The sequence below is a fragment of the Telmatherina bonti genome (assembly GCF_933228915.1).
Source record: "Telmatherina bonti genome assembly, chromosome: 2".
In the NCBI taxonomy this organism is placed as follows: Eukaryota; Metazoa; Chordata; class Actinopteri; order Atheriniformes; family Telmatherinidae; genus Telmatherina; species Telmatherina bonti.
The window spans coordinates 29,396,519-29,419,149 of record NC_136620.1 but is presented as its reverse complement, the minus strand read 5'-3'; the positions used below and the strand labels follow the sequence as shown (position 1 = coordinate 29,419,149).

At 40.2% G+C, this 22,631-nt stretch overlaps 1 protein-coding gene across 1 annotated transcript; it reads right to left on the bottom strand.

Moving 5' to 3' along the window:
* Positions 1–1,242: 1,242 nt before the first annotated feature.
* On the bottom strand, positions 1,243–13,194 carry klf13 (Kruppel like factor 13). Its single transcript, XM_079255668.1, has 2 exons — positions 12,406–13,194; positions 1,243–1,786 (listed from the first exon to the last, which is right to left on the bottom strand). Exons 1-2 carry the CDS (start codon positions 12,872–12,874, stop codon positions 1,479–1,481), a joined length of 777 nt encoding a protein of 258 aa, XP_079111794.1. The 5' UTR covers positions 12,875–13,194; the 3' UTR covers positions 1,243–1,478.
* Between the last annotated feature and the right edge of the window lie 9,437 nt (positions 13,195–22,631).

The following is a 22,631-nucleotide window of genomic DNA, read 5'->3' as shown; positions in this document are numbered from 1 at the left end:
GCAACCCAAACATAATTTGGCAAGCTCCGTGCTGTCCGACAGGACAGGTAGAGCCAGATGAGGAAGAACTCCCCAGGGAATCACATGCTAGCACTCCCTCCGGCAGGCTGTGAATAGCTTCTTTTGGGTGCAGCTGTTTCCTACAAGGAAGCCAGTAAGGGCAGAGCCAGGAGGCAGGAAGCGAACCGCCGTCTGGCTCTACCTGCGATACTGTCAACCAGCAGCTCCAGGCATCAGTGAGGGGCAAGACTCAAAAGAAAGCTTTCATTCACTCTTGTCTTTGGTACTTTTTCCTATGTGCTTGAAAGATGGATAAACCTTGTTTCACCATAATTAAGTCCCTTTTCCAGTTTGCAAATTTTAAAAGCATGTTGATGAGACAGCATTTTTTAAGCTGGAACAGCTGCTTTGAAACTTGACTTTCTCTATTTAAAGGTTCAGAAGCTTTTTTTTTTTTTTGTATTTTTCTTTTTACTTTGAGTACATTAAAAAAAAATCCAACATAATCCCAACCCTCCTGCAGTGCAGATTCACACAACTGCACACTACTATTTAATGCAGTACACATCTACGCCAGTGTAATGTCTTAACATCGCAGTGAGGGAACAGATGCACTTTGCTTCTAGAAACAGGGGGGTAATGATTGCTTTCTCAAAACAGTTATTACTGTATATTACATATGAATCCCCCTAGAGCATGAGAGAAAACAGAACTAAACATTTGTGTATGAATGACCATGTGACCGTACACCTACTTTCCTTGGATGTGAAAGTCAACAAAGAAGCTTAGAGTGCAAATTGTGTTGAGTGTAAGGCTGCGATATATGTACTGTATGTTTCTCTTCACCGTGTTCATTCTTTCAAGCTAACAAGGCCATCCCTGAGCAGGGCGTAAAATTCAACAGGAGCTGAATTTTAGAGTAAAGTGATGAGTATATTGTGCAGTCAATGTGAGTACTCTTAAGTACTGTGGTTTACAGAAATAGCAACTGTCTTCAATCCTGAGGTGTGTGTGTGTGTACCCCTTCTCCAAACCCATTCAAAGAACAAACAAAAAAGAAAATGAAATTATATATATATATATATATATATATATATATATATATATATATATATATATATAAAAAAGACTTTTTGATAAGCCTCATCAGGGTGTCTGTTGTTTTTCCACTGTGAAAGTACATTGAACAACTAGCCATCAGAAGCTAAAAGAAAAAAAAAAATACAGACATGTGGTACTGAATGTAGAGATTGCCATCTGGGAAAGGCATTATCTTCTTTTCGGATCACACAAGTAATTGCACTACAATAAGCAGTTATGTACAGTATGGTACACCACAGCAAGCGCAGAAATAGCAAGGGGTGGGAGGGGTGGCGGGGTAGGTGGGGGGGGGTTGCAGACAACTGTGCAACAAAAGTATTATGATGAAAAGAGGGGCCTCACAGTCTGGAGGCAGAAAAGTGCGACCAGGTTTCAATTTAAGGCGAGTTGGCGGGGCTGAGGGCGGGGCTGAGGGTGGGGCTGGAGGCATCCGAGCGGCTGTAGTCGCTGAGGGAGCTGGGCCGTGTGGTGTTGCTGCCGTGGGCCCTCTTCAACATGCCTGGCTGAAAATCTGAGTGGCGCCTGGCGTGCTTTGTCAGGTGGTCGCTGCGCATGAAGCGCTTATAGCAGAGAGGGCAGCCGAATTTCTTTTCTCCGGTGTGGGTGCGGTAGTGGCGGGCCAACTCGTCGGAGCGGGCAAACTTCTTACTGCAGTCGGGCCAGGTGCATGGGAATGGCCGTTCTCCTGAAATAAATAAATAAATGCATTAATAACACATGTATAAGAGATGTGTAATCACACAGGAGGTAAGCAACATGCTATAAGGAATAACGCTACTTCTATTTTTGTTGTACTGTTAAAAAATTAATAATAAATATTTGATAAATAATAATTTAGTGTGACAAGCTTTAAAATTTCCACATCATGCAGGTTATCGTGTAAAACTTAATCTTATTTGGTCTCACACAAAATTTATGGTTCTAATGACCAATAATAGTGCAATAACAACAGACATTTGCATATCTGCATCAACAAATAAGAAATTATGGTTATTAAATTAAACCAAAATAACATGTTCTCTTTTCAAGTGTTTTTACATGACTTGTTGATTATGGAGTCAATGTTTCAATAGAGATCAATATATTGTTACACACTATCTGCACACAAATGGAGGAGGGCTCATGGAAGCAATGACAGGCGATAATATGCGATAATGGGCTGATAATGTTCAAAGAGGGTCAGTTGCAATAGATTTCATTGTTATATGATGAAAAGTAAGTAAGTTGTCAATATGCTAAAATCCAGGGTGTTTTATTAGCTTGATTCATTCTAATGTCAAGTTTATGTACACTTGATATTACTTTCCTTTCATGAAGTAATCACTTTATGATTGAACATGGTTTAGACATACAAAGCCCTTGCTATACTAACTTATAACTATCATTTGCGCAGTGATAGCTCTCCACCTTCAACTCAAATACCATGTTAGCAAACACCTAATAATGTGTTGCTAATGTTACATTAAATCTTGTTCCCATTTGCCAGCTCTAATACGTTAGCTGTGCCCTGCAAGCCGAACAGATTGGTTACTTAGGTTTGTTGAAAATAAAATTCTGTTTGTGTGTTTGACTGCTGTTCAAATCCATGGAAAAAAGCCATGTTCTGACTGCTCAATTCAATGCATCTGAGCTTACAACAAACACCATATGGGCATGGTAACAAGGTTAAAAATTTGCCTTTTATGAGAGAGTGTCTTTAATAATGTGGTGAAATAAATGGCAGTCAGTGGCTGCCTGAGATGTTGAAACGCTATAATCAAAATGCCATTAAAATTCTAAATAGTCAAACTATTCTTGGGAAAATAGGAGGAAGGAATGTAAACTATACGTGATTTGTGGTAAATGGAGCAAAACATTTTATAGCCACCCAAAACACTTTCACTTTCAGTAGTGTTTAATGTTTACCTACATAGGTACAACAAGCCTTCTCGAAAGACAAGATATCATCAGCGTGAATGTAACTAACAATCTGCACCGCAGCTTCAAATGTAATAAATGGCTCGTCGTCATACCTGAAGAACAATCACAAAGTTATTCCTGTGATACGCTTGATAAATCAGTAATGGAGAGGAAATTAAAAACCACTACGATATCAACAAACTATAATCAAACATAAGACTAATAGGCTGTAACGAAAGGACTTTTGATAAATCCCTCTAAAATTGGTGTGGAACTGGAGAAGCAGACATATTTTAAATATCAAAGTACTAGATGCTAATCACACTTATAATTATTGCCAAGCCCATTTTCTAACATACAACTTTATATGACTCAGCATATGGGAAATTACATCCTCGCCCACTCCATCAGGTAATAAAACTGGGCTTTGAGACAAATCTTCTCATTGCCAGATGGTATATATATATATATATATATATATATGTATATATATGGCTATATATCTTCTGGTTTCCTTCCATACTGCTGTAATAACAGTGTTAATGGAACTGAACTTTCTGACAACACCTCTAATTCCTTGTTTTGTTTAGTTCAATTTTATTGCACCTCTGAAACACAAATGCAACATCCAGATATGCCTTTCAGAACTCTAACAAAGGATGGGACGTAATCTTCAAACATTTACGTTGTTCTCCTTTGAATAAGAATAATCAATCACTGTGTGTGCGCCCACGCCAGCGATTTGAAGCATGAAAGGAAAACGATGGTGAGATGCATGAATGTTTATAGATGGCACATAAAGAAAGGCCCTGCCAAATGCTTTTCTTTGTTCTACAGTTTCCCTCTGGGCCACAATGGAAACTGTGCTGTTCAGCATCAAATACTCATTTGCTACCTGATGCCAAAGAGTCTCAAAAACAAGAACTTAGTGCACCACTAGTCTCGGTCCCTCCCCCCTATACTGCATGGTTACAAAACATGCAGACAGACAGAGCAAGTCTAGACAGTACGGCTTGTGTTCCTGCCTGACGCCTCACCTCAGCTCCAGACAAACTCAGTCAGCCCTGCCCACTACAGTTCCTGTGAGTTCATACAGGGCTTCATGTGTGTAAACTCTCCAACTGACATATGTACAGTTGCATGCTCACACTGCTTTGTGACCTTTCATCCAAACTATCGAAAATATTTTCACTCTTCAGGTATAAAATGCATCTACAGACACACATCTGCCCTACAGGAAGTTGTCTATTAAACAGGCTTGTTTTGATTGTTTAAATATGCTGTCACATAATGAACTACACCTTCCTTCGCTCCTGCAGAAAAAGGGAGGCAGGGTTCATTTTAAGGCACACTTATGTCTACGGTGCATCATGCTATACTGATTTTATACCATACTAGCATGAGAAGGAGCTCAAGCGGCCCCCTGCCACTGCAAAATTAGTTATTGACTGAAAAGTAGAGCTTAGATCTGACGGCTGCTTAAGGCTCAATACATGGTGTAACAGATCCAACAACATAAATATTTCAACAGACACAAGAGAGCTAGGCTGAGATATCTAGTCGAGTTGTCCTGATACACTAACTCTTAGTGGAAGCATCAGGTATCGGCAAGCAATTCACTGGGAGGGGTCAAGTTATTTGGACCCTCTTTTGACCCAATACTAAACAGCTTTTCAACTATATGAATGTAAATAAAAATGTAAGCATTTTTTGCTGTCATGTCATCAGGTCTACAGGTAAAATGAGTAAAAGAAAGGTGAGAAATTTCTCAACTAAAGCTTGTGCTTAATTTACAGCATCCAAATTGTTTTGGTAACTACGAGAAACTGTATGGGAAAGATGTTGTGATCCTGAGTGGAAATGATGACACCAAGTGTGGCAGGAGGGTGTCACCATCCAAGCTATTTGAATCGACTGCAGCGATTACTCAGCATCCCTGCTGAAAAAAGAATGTGCCTGGCTGCTCCCCTTGCCCTGCTTTTTTCTTCCAATCTAGTTACAGTGTTGTCACAGCAGGATACCGTGGCGACCGTGATGTCAGGCCCTGGCGATTGGTTATCCCGTCTCTGGCTGTGTGCCACATCCAGGGTGAGGTTTGTCTTTCTCAGAATGTGTCAGTTGCAGAGGGCAAGGAAGGGGGGGGATGAACCAGGGAAGCTTTTCCCCAACGAACACAGTGACCCAGTTACCCATTAAGTGAGTTACATCATGCACGCAAACAGCACCTCTACTAAGCACTAGTGTCCCCTTCCAAGGCAGCGTGATTATGTCACAGGTACTCTAGTTATATAAGTGTTCTCTGAGTCCACTGTGCCAATAAATAACAGCTCATCAGTCCATCCTCCTGTCATTGTATTTGAGCATTTTCTGCAAAAAAAAATGGTTAAGTGAAAAGGTATCTCTCCCAGGTGTAAGGGATGCTATCTACAAAGGCTAGATCAAATCTCTTCTGACGTAAGCAGCAGTGCAGGAATTGAACTTGATCACCTGCTCCAGCAGCAGCTACCACCATTTCAGCCTGAAGTAGATAACATTCCTGATGTGTTATCAGGCTCAGGCACACAGTGTACACCTGAAACTTCCATGTAAGCCTGTCATAAGTGAGCGAGCGCAAATACTTGTGCTATGTTAGATGGAAACGCAGAGATCCTGCGGATGAATCTGAGATCACCTTGGGGTTAGCCTTGCTCTGCCTGCACTGTGAGAACCAGACCAGGGAAATATCTTTTACAGAGCTCAAAACAAAGACAAAGTAGTCCTTAAACCTGCACAGACTTAACAGCAAATGAAGGGGAATGTAAATCTGGAGTCAGACTGTAGATCACAGCCCATTAGAACTGGAGCTACCTTGCTTCAGTGCCTGTTTAGCGGCACAGCCATCATGGCACATGAAATAGGAGGGACACCACTAACTTCTGCGGTAGGCCAAAGCACAGTCCTGTAATTTGGTTTAATGTTTACAACAGACTATGACCAGTAACCAGCCAGCAGACAGACCATCCGTGAGATTTTCAGTAATGCTAATATGACTGCATAGTGCCTAATCAGCATAAACCACCGGAGTAAACGGGTTAAGCCAGCCTCTTCCTCAACATCCACAACATCACATGCCAAGACGATATAAACACTACCATGTGTGTGTGCAGAACAATAAATATACATTAAGGCTTCAGCCGCTCCTCCTTTCATTGTTCACAAAGTCGTACATTGCAGGCTTTGCTTGGGCAAAAATAACAAGAAAGGTGTGCAAAGTTCTGTGGTCTGTAGAAAGACACCACTTGATTCGAAACACATCTGTGATCAGAGCAACTGTTTTTGTGTTCGTCTGTGACAAAATAACTCAGAGGGAGAGGAGACAGATCACACAAGAAAAGGACTCAGTTACAAGAGGTTTTCTTAGACTTCAGAGTCGGCCGCAAACAAACAAATTGCAGGAGCAACAAAGGGCCCCTTGGGTGGGTCAGGTGCTCTCAGTAAGAGTCAGCTCAAGCTTGTCACAAGAAAGCTCAGAAAACATTGAGTTTTAATGCATTATCATCCTTTGTCTTTACTGAGAGGGACTTTGCTTGTGGCTGAATAGCATGTCTCCTCTTATTGGCCTATAGCTGTCAGGTTTTGAACAATAGCTACAGCCTTGCTCCCAGCAGGAGAGGTCCTCTTGTAATGCATTTCAGTCAGACAGGCTGCACGTACTAACCGTAACTCACTCCCCTTGGTCTACATGCAAGGCTATTCACAGAGATGTGCAGTGAGGCTGAATGCGATTCCTGCATACACTTTCCCATACATTACTATATGCACTTAACTGTTTCATAGAGAGGCAGAGATTGCTTTGCCTCCACAGACCAGCTCATCAAATTTGCCTCATTTATTGAGAATAGACGCTCTCTCTCTCTCAGCCTTGAGTGCATGTTAAAACAACCTGCAGACTTGATGGGTTGCAGGCAGTTTTCTTATCTTTTAAAGCCAAGTTAACGGACAACACACTAAACATCCCGCAGTCATTAAAGGGTGCTCACAGTTCACAGAAGCAGTTGGGAGCAGGGACGCTCCAGCAACTACAACTTTCACACAGTTCAATGCTGGTCCATTCCACTGACAAGAGTTGGACGCTATAACTCACATGAGATTGACATCATTCACAGGCGTCAAACAAAGTGCTGCAAGTCCTGACAGCCCCATACAACACTGTGATAAGATAAGAGAGAAGTTAGTGATTGTCCTAATACATTCTCACAGTAATGGCCGATTCTATGGTTGGTAAATTAGCGAGAGATTTTTTCCCGTCACTCACTTCGGCTCTTTTTTTTTTTTTTTTTTGCAGACTCCAAAGACAAAACTTGCTCGATTTTTCCTGAGGGCCGCACCCCAGTGTGTTGTGGTTTGCCACAGTTTGATTTATCACACAGAGGAGGGGGACACGACACACCTTACACACTGGAGTGAGCACAGACACCACAGCTAGAGACAAAACTCTTCTATTAAGATTAGCTGCACAGATTTCAGGCTTTCCCTTCCTATTCAAGTTAACCTGAACCAACATATTGGACACGGTCAGTCCAACTCTCAGATGGGACGTCATAAGTGTCGGGCTGACAAGGGACATGGGTTCTGCCTCTGAGGTCACAGCCCCTCAAACATTAATCAGATTAGCTGCAGATGCAGCTGAATAAATGACCTACATCAGTGGATGGCATTGACAGTGAATATCCTGGTATCTAACCCCACCCCCATACTGCCGCAATCTACTGTATATTCTGTCTTTGTGCTGCAGATCCCTCCCTCATACGCAAGATGCGGCTGGCAGTTTTTTGAACAGTGGAGGAGGAAAAAAAATGTTCAGTGTTCCACAGGTCTGTATCCCACTCTTCCTGCCACTTGTAATCAACACCACACCGCAAGACGTGGCCAGAGCAAGGAATCGCAACACAACGCGCTTCATCACCTACTTTGCTTTTGCAGGCAGGGAAAAAAGGTGGGAGGGGCCGGTTGGGGGAATAGACAGAGCAGCTTTTATAGAGCTACTCTAGAGCTAACTAAAGAATACATGACCCCTGTGGGCCATTGAAAGCAGCACAGCTAGGGCACTCCCTGACTGAGGCCAGTCAGTATTATGGAAGTCCTCTGTGCATGCTTGGATGCTTAATCACGGTCAAACTAGGCTTACAGTACATTCAGACATGAACAAGGACAACATATGGACGGCATGTGTGCCAGCACACGCCTTGAAGGTGTCTTCCATGGGGCAGTAACACTGCACCAGAGGATTAACAGGCAAGATGGTGGTTCCACTCCGGTTTTATTTACATCCCGAGGATCAAGTAGATTTAACTAATGCCTTGTTTCAATTGGGCACACACTGTACAGCTACACATGGCTCCCGTGAAGTGGCTCGCTGTCATTCATGAAAGATGTTATTGTTTACATCTATAGAAGGCATTATTATACAAAACCAACTTTAACCAACATGCTGACAATGATAATGCTGGTGGTGATGCTGGTATGATTTGCCATCTTAATTACATCAGTTTAGCATGTTGGCATGTGTTAGAGCTGTTATTAAACACAAACTGCTAGATGTGTCCAGACAATGGACAAATCAGACGTTTGACCAGCTCATGGTACTAAATGAAGAGAAGATTTTCACAGTAAATAGCAAAGAATAAAGACAGCAAAATGTGCCACATTATTAAATCTGAACTTAAAATAATTAAGTGAAGAATATTTTGCTTTAGAAAAGTCAACCGTTTGGTGGTACTTTACATATAGCATTATCAAAGTCTTTATAAATGAACTTCCGGGAATCCTTAATGTCCAGGAGGCATGGCTCAACTGAGAGCAATAATGGAAATCCTGCAGTGTGGAAGGTAAACCGTCTGAACTCTTCCACCCCATTAGAGTTCTTCCCAAATGCTTTGCCAGTGTTAGACTCAAGCAGGAGCAGGAAAACCCCATCTCCACCCTGCAACCTCATCACTGCCACCAGCCACACAGAAACACTGTGCACTCTCTGTAGCAGTGCAGCCAAATATAAAACCACTGGCAAGGATGAAGCATAATCAGTCCTGCTGCTCTTTCCATGTGGAATTTGGGATAATTTCACGTCTCAAAAAAAAAAAAAAGATGCCATTAACCACAGTTATTTGACTTAAAATAGGTAGCACACATGAATAACTGGGTTTTCATGGCAGTGGAACTGAGCTGCCAGGTGGTGCCACTATTTTTTTTCCAACACAGTGAGGAGTTTTTCAGCCATTTCATGGTATTAGAGGTACCCCAGCAGAACACAAAAGAGGTTCAGACAAAACACCAACTCAACTGTAAAATATGTCATTATACTCTTTGTTGTTGAAAAATATTGACCTTGTTCTTCCCTGTGAGTCCAGTAAATTTAAAATTCTGTAAGACCTGGCAGTGGGGGGGGGGGCACATGAGGAGCCATGTTTTGTCTGGAGATGGCAGACTGCATGACATGACCAGAGCAAAGTAATGAGGCTTCACAGTGAACATCATGTACTTTTGGGCCATGAATCACCTCTTCAGAAAATGGGCCTCGTTCACTGAGACAAAAACACAGAGCACAGTTGAAAAAACACACACACAAAAAAAAAAAACCTGCCTTGTGCGAAAAGAAGTCACAAGGCAGCTTTTGAAGAAGTTTGTCAAATATTTGCCAAATTCACCATTGTCTGCGCATCTGTGTTAAATGGCTGCATTTTCTATACTGTGGGATATTTGCAGCGGAACAGCTCCACCTCCTACACTACACAAAAGCTGTCTGGTAACCTTAGACCCCTGAACTGCTGTGGATTCCTCACCATCAAACTCAATGCAGTATAATGAGTAATTTAGATGCAGTGTATACTCCTATGTCTGCTACACACTGATGTCCTTGAACATTGTGATTGTTGACACGCTAACGTGAAACCCATCTGACTCTCCAAAAGGGAATCCAAACCAGAAACTCTTTACAAGTACTCTACTTATATATGTATAATCAACAATTAATCATTGGAGACCTTTTTTTCCCCTGAAAGTGTAATAAAACTGCTCACAAGTCAGGTCAGACTAGCAAAAGTAATTTTAAGAAATTCCTTTTTTCTTTTATTTTGCAAAATGCTAACAAATCTGTCACAATCTATAATGATGAGGCCCTGGGTGTCACAGAAGTCAACTAAGGACATCTTGTCCCTGGTTCTTTGTTTGGTGTCTATAACAGTGTTTCCCTCCTCAATTAGAGAGCGGTGTTTGGCTGGAACTGACTGGGCTGACATCCATTCTCTCTTGACTCTGCTGGTAGGGGCTGAAAGGAAGTCTGACTCTGTGAAAGCCCTGCAAGATTGGCTGAGGCAGCCCGCTGAACTCAGATGACCCACATTTTGGGGCTGCCCAATCAAACAGGCAAGGAGAGTCATTATCATCAGAATTTATGGGACACAAACCAATCGTGAACCCAGACGCCAGAGCGTATCCAAACAGAGAGGCAGGCGAAAGGAAACGCTTAATAGGCACAGAGAAAAGGGCAGAGCGAGTGCATAGCTATAAAACTGCACCAAACACACATGGTCTGGGCTAAAAGGAGGCTAAGTGAGTGTTGGAGGCTGGCTGCTGCTAGTTGGGGTGAGAGGAGGCAGCAAGCCTGAGACTTTTCTGGAAATTACCAATCAAATAAGCACAAACCATCCTTACTAGCAGAAATGATACGACACCAGCTAATCAGCTAAACATGGGGAGGATATCCCAAAAACAAAGGAAAGGCTTAAAAGGAAAAAGACATGGAGCCTGGCGCTAGCAAACAACAACAAAGCTGCACTAGAATACAAAATAAAACAGATACAAATGTGTATTTTATATTTTGGAAGAAGAATCTAGTAATAATCATCAAATAATGTAGGAGTTTTATGAGTATGTTAAAGCAGTGTAACACTTCATAAGCCTCTTCCTAAAGGACACTGTTCACACCAAAAGCAGTCAGCTGGATTCTGCAGCTGATGTGTAACAATAAAAACCTGATTGACTGTAATCAATACCAAATCCACAAAATAATTAATCACACATGTGGCGTCTTAATTCGCTTCATTTTAAAGTGATGACATTGTTTTGCTGAACATGACACTGGTGTGCAATGTTGCAGAAAGATAATGAATCTACTGACATCAGGGCGATCAGACAATGCAGTGTATCTCAAGTTGAAGCGGCGTTTGGGGGGACTAGATAAGGACTTAAAGCTGTTGGGATAGTGACGTGCAAACTGGCTTGAAAGTGTCCTACATAGTTGGAATTTTCTTAACTCCTTGGTACATACAGTTTTTTTCTATAGTCAGTGTCGCAAATATGGGTCATGCTCATGCAAGGTGTTTTCTCCAGTGGTACAGAGAGCTCTGTTTTCTTTCTGCTCTGTCAAGATGATGCATGTGTCTGCGTGCGTGTACAGAAGGGAGTGGAAAGATGAGGTGTGAGCTGCAGTATACAGATCAGACGCAGGCAGTGATTCCTCAGTCGAGGCTCAGCTAGCTGAGTCTGTTGCTGGCCAGATCAGCTGGCAGTCTGTCTAGCGGGGGTGTGGCACATCATAACAAAGGGCTATGGGCAGACAGGCACAGCTCTTATCAACCCTCCAATTTGAGTCGATCTATATCTTCCCCCCACCCTCCCAACCAAACACTTTTCAGCAGCCTATCCTGCGGAATGCAACGCGTAGATTTGCTCCTTCTGGAAGGTCACACGCAACACACTACTCATGTGGAACGTATTTTACAGTCTCTCTCTTCTGGATTGACCCCGAAAAACTTTCTGCATGCCCATGCACACTTGGCTCATTCTGCGGCGGGCAACGTAACCTGCGTGCTATTGAGGATCTTTTCAGTGCCACGATGAGATTAAACAGACCTGAGTTTATTCAGCAGAATGGGACGCTGGAAACGATATCTGCGTTGTTTTGTTTAGCATTTACACTGCAGTTTCGGTTTGAACACACTGTCCATTGGGGTGGCGCATGTGCGTGCGTGTGTTCAGGAGGGGGGGGAGTGCAAAAGGAAAACTGTGACAAAGCTCACTTGAGTGGGAGTGGCACTGTTTTCCTCCCTTACCAGAAATTAGAAGGGCATTTCAAAGTTCACACAACTTTATAAATGCAATATTAATAAAGTGAACTCTACTGGTTGTGCTCATCATTTCCAGTTAGGGTGGATCCTTGTGTGGCTGAACCATAACACAGCAACTGCTCTCAGAATTTGCCACCCCCCCCAAAACAAACAAACAAAAAAATATAGAGCCTATATATTATGAAGGCCCCAGTTTCTCTCAGCATTCCAAGTTTTAGTTGCATCACTTCTCAGATGTAGAAAGGAAACACACAATGTGTCGTGTTCACAGCAACAAAACCTTTGCATCCAATGCACTAACCTGTGTGTGTCCTTAGGTGGGCTTTGAGGTGGGATGATTTGCCATAAACTTTTTCACAACCTGAATAGTGGCATCTGTGCCGTTTCTCCTGCTCAGTTCGACCTCTCGATCTTTTGCCTCTTTGTTTGAGCGAAGGATCGGAGATGGTGGTAGGTGTGGCAGAGTTTCCATCATCTAGGAGGTTCGGCATGCTCTCGTCCTTTATTTTTGCCTGCTCGGCAACACTGTGGGGAGTCTGCTGGTTAAAATCCGCCAGAATCCGCGCCACCACAAAAAGCGACGAATTCTCCTTCACCAAAGGCTCCTTTATTTCCTCTCCGTTCTTGGAGGAGGTCGGGATTTCTGGTTTCATCTCCCTGTTGCCTTTAGGAGCGTGAACAACTGCACGGCTGGACATTGAAACAAGGCACTCTGCTGCAAAGTGATCCATTTTGTCTTTGAAACAGCTCCCTCTGCTTCTTAATGACATTCAGAAAAATTAAATGATGGCTTGATGGGGTGGGTGGGAGGGGGGGAGGTTAAAAAAAAAAAAGTACTTGTACTGTGGTTCCTTTTGTGTAGTGGTGGTGCTGAGGAAGAGGACGTTCTCATCTACGAGAAGTGACTTTATGATCTTACCCGGCTTTCCAATATCATCAACATCCTGTGCGAGAAACGCCTCGGACAAAAGCGCAGACGAATCCCCCTCATTCAGAGACACCGAAAACAGAAACCAAAGTCTTTGTTTAGTGTGACGACGCTGATAAGAGGAACTCTAGAAACTTGGATGCGTTAACTCCCATTGCGGCTGCAAACAATCCCCAGCATAGTGAGTGTGTCTCCTGACCGCCTGTTCCTGTTCGTTGTATCCATGCTGGGGGCGTGTCGACCGGCGGCGCTCAGCAGCATCAGAGCGCAGAAGCAGCTCAGTCATTGGCTGCTTCTTGTCCCTAAGTGCACAAAGAGCTGCACGAGTTACTTGAAAGTTTCACCACAGGTTGTCTCCATGCGTTTCTGATGATGATGTATCTCACGGGCTGGAGTTATTTTTTGCACAGACCTTTACGAAAGCCACATTGCTGCGTAGTAAACGTTTTATTGGACCTTTTTTTTTTGTTGCAGAGTTGTGTCTTTGGTTCCAAATGCATGCTGTAGCATTATATGACAGTCGAATGCAGGCTTTACATCGTGGGGTATCTGTGACCAATGTCATGTAAATATCTCTAAGAATAAGTATGCCTGGGCACTGACCTTAGTAGTACTGAGTCTGACATTAAAGACACAAAATTGTGGCAAGATCAAGAGGTACATGACCTTTATTAGGACAAATAACATATTTTTTTCTGAAGTATTCATATATATATACATATATATATATATATATATATATATATATATATATATATATATATATATATATATATATATATATATATATATATATATAAAAGAGAATTCTTAAATAAATTACTTGACCCATGTTATTTAAATTCCTGCAAAGGTTACCTCCAAATTATACATTTTTGAGAATTTGAGAATTCACCAAGAGAAGGAGAAAAGAATGACATTAACTGTATGTATCCAATGGGTCATGACAACAAGGATAATTAAGAGTTTAGGTCACAAAACTATTACAGTGGTGATCTATTTGTTTTTGTTTATTTTGTTTTGTTTGTTTGTTTCAATAACATAGGTGCTGTGTATGCTCCAGAAAAAGCAGCTAACTCAAAGCTGCTAGAAAGCCAAACACTCCCAGGGGTAGTTCATTTTCATGCCAAGCAAGAAGCAGTAGCAGTCGATGAGCCAACTGGAAGCTGACTTGCTGTAAGGGCCACCGGTGCTTGGCTAGCCTGTGAGCTAGCAGAGCAAATCAGCTGAAGCCATAAGGTAGAGGAAGTCAGTTTGCCACAGAAGCTGCTGGGGAAGCACTTGGCTTGATAGATTTGGGAACAGGGTTAGTTCCTAGAGCAAGCAACTCCCATTTGCACAGTTCACTGAATGCAGCAGCTTCTCACTTGGCTTTATGTCTGCGATGGGCTGAGATTTCATTCTGCTAGTTTCTGGGTCATCCAGGTATCAAACACAGGCTGGACACTTGCAGGACTAGACTTGACACATTTATCAACATTATAAATCAACATTGAATTAATATCTTTTTCTATCTGGGTTGTGGCTTCCACCTTTTATCATTTTCATGTTGCAATGCATTGGTAACTGTTGGTCAGACTGGGCATTTATTGCTATTTTATTTATTTATTTATTTTTTATTACTATTTATTGATAAATAGCAAAATGTGCTACATATGTTGTCCAAAGTGATGCCTTTAGTTTCATTTACTTATTTATGTTAAAAACCATCTAGAGATATAAACAGTGAAATTCTCACACTGGGGAGACTGAAATCTCCAACAGTCAATAATTTTCCTCAACAACCTATTCACCACCAGTACATATTCTAAGATGTGTTATACTGCAACTAAGCTGCTAACTTTGTAACAACAGAACTAAAAAAAAAAGAAAAAAAAAAGAAAGAATGTTCATAATATTATATGCGAAGGTCAACAAATGTGAAACAATTTTGTCATGAAGCAAACCGATGATGTGAATCTCTGAAATACTTGTGGCAGGAAATTCCTCCGCGTTATCAAATCATAAACATGGAAAATAACTTCAAAAGATGTGACTTTAAAAAAATTAGACATTGAGGGAAGTAAGATGTTTTGTCTGAAAAGATGTCCTTGATTGATGAAATACATCGAGTCAACTTGCTAGACGAATCTGCTTTGTATAGGCCCTCTAGCCAACAAAATGCATGGTGCGGCCATGTTATAGGCTTAAAACTGCTCAGGTTCTCCACCAAGAAAAATAATTCACGACAGCATGTCAAGACTGCACTGATTGCAATGCAAGATTATGTAAAATGGAAAAGGACAGAAAAGATTAATCACATTTATCCTTCTGCATAAAAAAAGAACTTGATGCTGTGTATTATTTGCAAGTGTAATAATTCCCTTAGTGAATGGCTTGTTGAAATTTAGGAGGTGACTTCTTTTCTTTCAGTAAATGAGCAATTTAGTTCAAACACAATTTTTGCTCTCAGCAAAATGCAATCCAGCCAGCCACCACAGGCGAAGCCTTCCTCGGTCTCCAGCAGGAGATAAGTGACACCATTATGGAGAGGAAAATGACAGCTACAAAGCTGTGCAGCACTATGGTTTTATAATTGCTGGGCCATTGTGGTAGTTTTTGGTCTATATGATTATCAGATGCCTGAAGTCAACAAAAAGCTTATTCTTTATTCAATTTCAACTCTTTAAATGCAGACATACTGGAAAATGACACGCTATAAATTGCGAGGTCCTGGCAGAAAAAAGGTCAGCTGATGGTACTGGTTGTTGCAGCAAGGACATGCTTACATTTTAAATTTCCACTTTGACTCAGATGTAAAAAAAAAAAAAAAAAGCAACTAAGTTGTGCTTAGAACATAATGTTCTCATGCTTCAGTTTTTTCATCTTCATTTGGCAAGCTTACAGTCCATTTGACAAGAGTCAAAGTAAAAGACATTTATAAGGAAAAATAATTAAATGTCTGCTTCACCAATACAGAATAAAACCTGCTTTCCTGCAGCAGCTGAGGCTCTCGTGTGAGAATGAATGCACACTTTCAGCATTGTGCACAAAAGCCCACACCACTAAAGTTCCCAGTGTTCAGTGTGAGCAAGGCAATGTGGCATTCAGAGGACCATCTGGCTGTATTATTTTACATATTCTTTCACCACAAAAACACGGTGTTCTTGTGTTTCATGTGGTGCTCTGGCGATCTTTTCTAATGAGAGCGCAGCAAAGGGGTATAGTTCCTCTTTCACTGGGTTATTTCAGAGAGCTGTGTAGAAACTGCTAGTGTTTATCAACTCCCTTTGGGTGTCAAGTGCAAGAAAGTCAAATCAGACAATGGGGAAATCAGCTACAGATAAGCTGACATTCTCCGAAGGTAACAAGCAGCTGCAGAAGTGGTCTTTAAAAATCTCATTCAGAGGCAAAGGGTGGAATATCTCTTCCTGTAGCTGAAGCAAAGTGATGATTCAAGAGACCTTTTGTACGTTTCCAAATCCCAGCACCTACCCCCAGTGTGCAGTGTCTAAACAACACACTGTCTGGCACTGACATAATGTTCTCAGGCAGGAACAGCGATTTGATTGGCCTCTTCACTTCTGTTTGCAATAGGAGAGGTCCTATGTAGGCAGAGGGCAGCTGACCACTGTAAATATCGGGCTGTCATGTCAAGCCCCTTGTGGCAAAACAAAACTATCGTCCCCACTATCAACACCATCCCCAACTTTAAGGCTTATAAAGCATAATACACACATGAGTTTAGGTTGTTGTCAGAGTTTTTTTTACGCTAGTGATTGGAAGAGGCGGTGCTGAGCTGATCTATTTTATTTTAGCAATAAAATTTGAGCCTAAAAAGCTGAAAAAGCACTTTTTTTTTCTCAACCAAACCGGTTTTGTTCCCTAACCTGAAAGGTTGCAAATGAGGTTTATAAGCAAACTTCATGTTTTATAGATGAAGCTTGAATGTGTGACATGGTGATTTGACAACAAATACATATATAAACAGAAAAAAACTGGTCGTGGGACACACGTATTTTACATAAAACAGCTTTTCTCTATCATGTGACATCCATCAAAGAAATAAAAAGTCAGACATGATTGAAAGGAGCATGCCAAACCAATCCCATGTGGCAGAAGTGTCCAAGGAACTTTGAAGTGTCTTCTACAAACCCAACAACACTCAGACCCTCGGACCTAAATACCCAAACTCAAGCTGATTGCTCATGTGTGCAGTGTAGTGCAGCAACAAGTACTCAGCCCAACATAGATGAGACCAAGCGCCCACTTCATCGATACAAGTCACAACACAGGAGAGCCAGCTCTACAAGTCAAGATTCAGGCGTCCACTTGTGTCTGAAGGATAAAGGACACGCCCGTGAAGACCATTTTGTACAAATTTTGAACAGTGAGGTCAGATGGTTCGAAAGTGGTGTCAATGAAGTCATCTATGTTTAACTGGAAAAACCATCTCCGAGCTGAGGAGCTGGCCTCAGGCATGACCTTTCAAACACCTACAATGCAGCTTTGGTCACACAAATAAACAACTCACAGTTGACATGCAATGGTCAAGTGGGTCAGTGACACATGTGACCTCAACATCACTTTACTTATGAATGCTTTCTCTCTTGTAAACTAAAAGTATCCACTGCCGAGAAGAAGTCGTTCAGGTGAATATTTTTAAGAGGAAAGAAAAAGAATTCCATTTGCCTTTTTTTTTTAAAGCTTTTAGGATGATGTTGGATGGCTATGAATCTACGCCAGACAATGCTACTAGTTTTAATTAAGAAGACGAAGAATATGTTATTGATCAGGCATAAAAAAAATTAAAATAAATAAAACAAACAAACAGCTGCAGTGGGCATCTCAGTGGGATCTTGCAAATTACACTAAGGAGCTACATTGTCAGCTGTCTGGTGGTACTGCAGAGACCCCGAATCCAGGTTAAGGAAGGTCAGTGGTCTGCCAGTTGAAGATGTTTCCCTGCTTCAACACACCTGGTTCAAACTAGCCGGTCATTAACAAGTTTGCACAGAGGTTGACAACAAGGTGTTTGAGGTTTAGGTAAATTAATTCAAGTGTGTTTTAGCAAGAAAACACCTAAAACCTGCAGAACACCAGCCCTCGGGGACCAGCATTGGCGATCCCTGTGGTATTGTCACTAAGGAATAATGACAGTTTTAGAAAATATGACAACATTTTTTTCTTTTTTTGTAATTCAGATAGCTGCCTCAAGTTGAGCTTGGTGGAGTTGTATTTAAACACATCATTCATCTAATGCAAACGCTAACATGCTTACTCAGCAAAGTAGCTCTTATATTTACCACATTCGTCATCATAATTGTTTAGCTTGTGAGATTACTTTACTTTTATAGGTATCATGACATAACGTTTCATTCAAATAAAGTCCAACCTAACTAAAATAGTCATCCTTGTGTTTCTTGCAGTTAAAGTATAACTACCCATAAACCTGATGATTTATTAACTAAGACTTCTTTCCTGTATTTCCTTTCAGTCCCATCCTTACTTCATCTCCTAATTACACTTCTCTAAAATGAAAACTAACTCATTCTTCATCATTACAGAAGTAATAAACTATTTATAGACACTTTAATGCTGTGTTGTCATCAGGTATTTCTGGTAATGCCATGATTTCTTTATTGATGCTAATTCATGAGAAAGTCATACACCTTTATCTGTGGTTGTTCTGTGGAGCATACGGTGCCGCTCTGAATGCAACATACCAGACTGTGTCTTTTTTTGTTGTTCTTCTGAAAGCTTACTCATCCTTAATAACACATTTGGACAATGTGACTAATGATGACAAAACAGGTTTCATTTTTGCCTGTATAGAAAATAAGAGGATTACTCACACACATGACACACAGGTGTTAAAAGGTAAACATGGAATTTTAGCAGCGTTAAAGACGAAGGACGCAAACACACTCTCCTTGCCTCCATGAAAAAATGAGCCACACGTCTGTGTTTCAATAGAGCTCAAGTGACATATAGTTCCTGGTTTCTTTGACTGATAAGTAACAGAAATACCAGGTCATGTACAGCATGTATGAAAGCAGTGAAAGCATGAGGTCTAATGAGTCAGTCAACTGAAGTAAGCAAACAAGTCCAAACTACATGTTATCGTAACAAAGTTCAGCCCGGCTCCTGCCTAGCAGGATATACTGGTAACAGTCTCACGAGTCCTTATCAAGACTATACAGTCATAAGATCGCCATTAAATACAAAAACTGGAAACATGAGATTGAACGAAACAACATCATTACATGGCTTTGGTGTGAATTAGATCACATTCCTGTTTCTGGAGATCTGGTTGTGTCTTAAAACCGGAAATACTTGCGTCAAACTGTTGCATGTCAAAATACAAAGAGAGGGGGAAACATTGTGTACAAGTACATGAATTAATAACAAAACCTTTTTTTCTATCAATTTTCTTACAAACTGCTTTTTTTCCCCCCCGTAAGATTCAAGTTAGATTAGTCTAGCATAAAGATAGATTATGATAAACCAAACTTAATTGTGAAATAAGTAAAGACAAAAATGCTCTTAGATTATTAAAACACAGAACATACATGAAATTAAAGAAATCACAAATTAATGTAATCAGCAAGCGTTTGATGCGAATTGTTTAAAGGTGTTCAGAAGACAAATGACAAGGAAAGTATAGACATTACCCATATAAACCAATTTCTCTTCATTCCAAGTTTTCTAAATACAGCTAGAAAAACAAAACACACACATTTGACACTACACGGGGGCAATTCTAGGATCAGAGGTTTAGGGGTGCTGAGCATACAGATAAATACAAATACATACAAATTTCAATATTTGTTCATAAAAACAGTTTTATTCCCACATTGGTGAAAGAAAAGCAAAACATTTTTTGGGAAACTCTGTGACTAAACCATCAAATCTGATTAAGGTTATTTAAATTCTGAGAGACAGTAAAAGATGAATAGATTGGAATAATTCAATAAAAATATTGCCTAATTTCTTTATATATATATATAATGATGGATACTAATGAAAGAAGTCTTCTGTATGCTGTTATTGGTACATACCCAAACAATGGGTTTTAGATTTAATAAGAGATGTGAACATTGACACACTTTAACCTGGATCTGTCGCTTGCCCCCCCCCCCAAAAAACAAATCTGATGTCCATGATGATGCTGCACACACACGCACACACAGCAGTAGGATTTATAATGTTAATGAACATCCAGTTAGCTTGCCATTATTAGCACATTGTCTTTTATAAACATGCAATTGACACAGAAACTAGCTTCTCTCATAACGCTAGCTGGAAAAATGCTAACTCTTACCTTAACACACATAAAGAGTAACCTAAGTTTAAGCGCAGGACCAATCAAGAGGACTGGTACTCATAAAAATGTGTTGGTATGAAGCAGAAATTAAGCATTGTGCAACAAATCCTGGTCCAAGCCAGACACTTACATTACTATCGTGGTTCAACAACTTAGGCAGCACATCATTTAGCAGAGAGGAAAGGTGGGATAGTAGATCAAACCATTATGGTGGCTGGGGGGTTGTTAAAATATAACTTACTTAAAACACTTAAATTCCTAAACCAGATAGTATATAGTTTCGACACTTTTTAAATTTGTTTGGTTTGTTTTTTATTTTAAAAAACGCATACAGTAAAAGAAAAAAACTCAGATTTTAGGAGTGATTTGTTTCAGTACAGGGGTGCTTCAGGACCCCCAAAAATGGGCTAAAAACACCTATGGCACTATGTATACCTGCAAGGAATTACTGGTGAAAGGTGTGGCATCAGAGGGATAGCACAATTACAGATATCAGTATGTATAAATAAAATTCTGATTTACTAATAGAGTGGGAGTGCCTCAAGTCCCAGCAGTGGGCCCAAAACTTTTCATTTTGTACATAAATAATAAATGCACTGTGTCTAAAGCTTACTTTGTTTGCAGACGCTAAAATGGAACAACTTGAATATAGTAGCAGCGGAATAGACAGGCTTGAAGAAATGGTTTGATGTAACACTATATAAGGGCAAAACAAAAATCATAATATTTTGAAAATTTAAAACAAGTAAGGCCAGAATTATAATGAATTATGTTGACATAGGTATGCAACCAAATTCTTGGGCGTGACAACCAACTTGGTTGTTTTGGAAGTTTAACATAAATAATGTCAATGCAAAATGTCCAAAATCACAGTAATATTACACACAATTAAAGATGTTTTGAATCAAAACACATCGTACATGTTTATTGTGCCCTGGTAGTTCCATACATAACCAACTGTGTGGGGGTTTGGGGAAGCAGATGCAACACTAATACTAATCCATTTACATTCTGTAGAAGAAAACTTGGTCAATGGATCAGACTGCAATAAACCAACCAACATAAATTTATCTAACTTTCTTTGAAATGTCATCATTTAGCTGAGCCAAGTACAGCATTTATAATATAAAGGGCACAAAATAATATCTTTCTGGGGCATATCCAGAGAGAAATTGTTTGAAATGAGAGAAAAAAATACAAACTCAGAGGAAAAGAACAACCTAAAAGGTCAATGACCAGGGTGGACATAAGAAAATGATGTATATTTTTTTAGACTAGTAAACTTGTGGAAAAAAATGGGATGAGGGATTGAGATTTTGTTCTTTACTATGTAAATTGAAAACAATGTTGAAGAATTCAGTAGTGAACAAAACCAAAAGTGAGGTATGATGATAATTGTAATGTTTATGATATTCTAATTTAATCTTAGAAAAAAACACTTTTGTCCTTACAGTGTATTTATTTTCATTTTTTACTTGGTGACATTAGTGGTGTGCTGCTATCTGGAATGTGTCTATTTAAAAGAGTCAGGATGTAATAAGTTTTGGCTTCAGCCAACACTCTTGTTGGTCATTGTCTGTTTTTCTTTGAATTGAATTTATTCTAGATTAATTTGATTTGTTTATCTACTTACTTTTGTGTTGTTTTCGGGGAAATTTGAAGTGACTGAACAAACAATTGAATTGAATCAATGGCTTTTGGTGGAAGAAAACAAATCAATAGCCCTCCTCCATCATGTCCACTTTTTTATGTTTTTTTTTTTTTTGTAGTAATTCAAAAAGAAAAAATCTTTAGACATATTGGCTTCCTGCAAAGAAGACATGTTCCTCTTTGCTTTTTCTACAAACTGGCTAAATGAGCTTAATACTGAAAGCATGCAGTGGTATCAGTTACACCTCATGTAAGAGTATTAAACGTCTTTAAATATCTGTAATTTAATCTTCTTTTGTAACAAGTTCAAGAGTACAAGATTATAAATAGTTTTACCAGTGTCTTCTCATAAAAAGGAACACATCCAGGCTCTGTTCAACTCATCCAATGTATTCTCATGTCATTGTGTATAAACATGAAAATTCTGTGTGTGTGTGTAGGCTTTTCATTTCAGACTTGCCGTTGCTGCTATTACTCATCAAATGGTTAAGATTAGAGTAAAAGTTGTGGGCAGTGTGTAATCTCTTCACAGAAGGTGTGCAACAGCATGCAAAAACACTAAATGTGTAGTAATGACACAATGTAACTTGGCATGTTGCTGATGCACTGTGATTAGTCAGATCAGGGTGACTAATCATGTGAG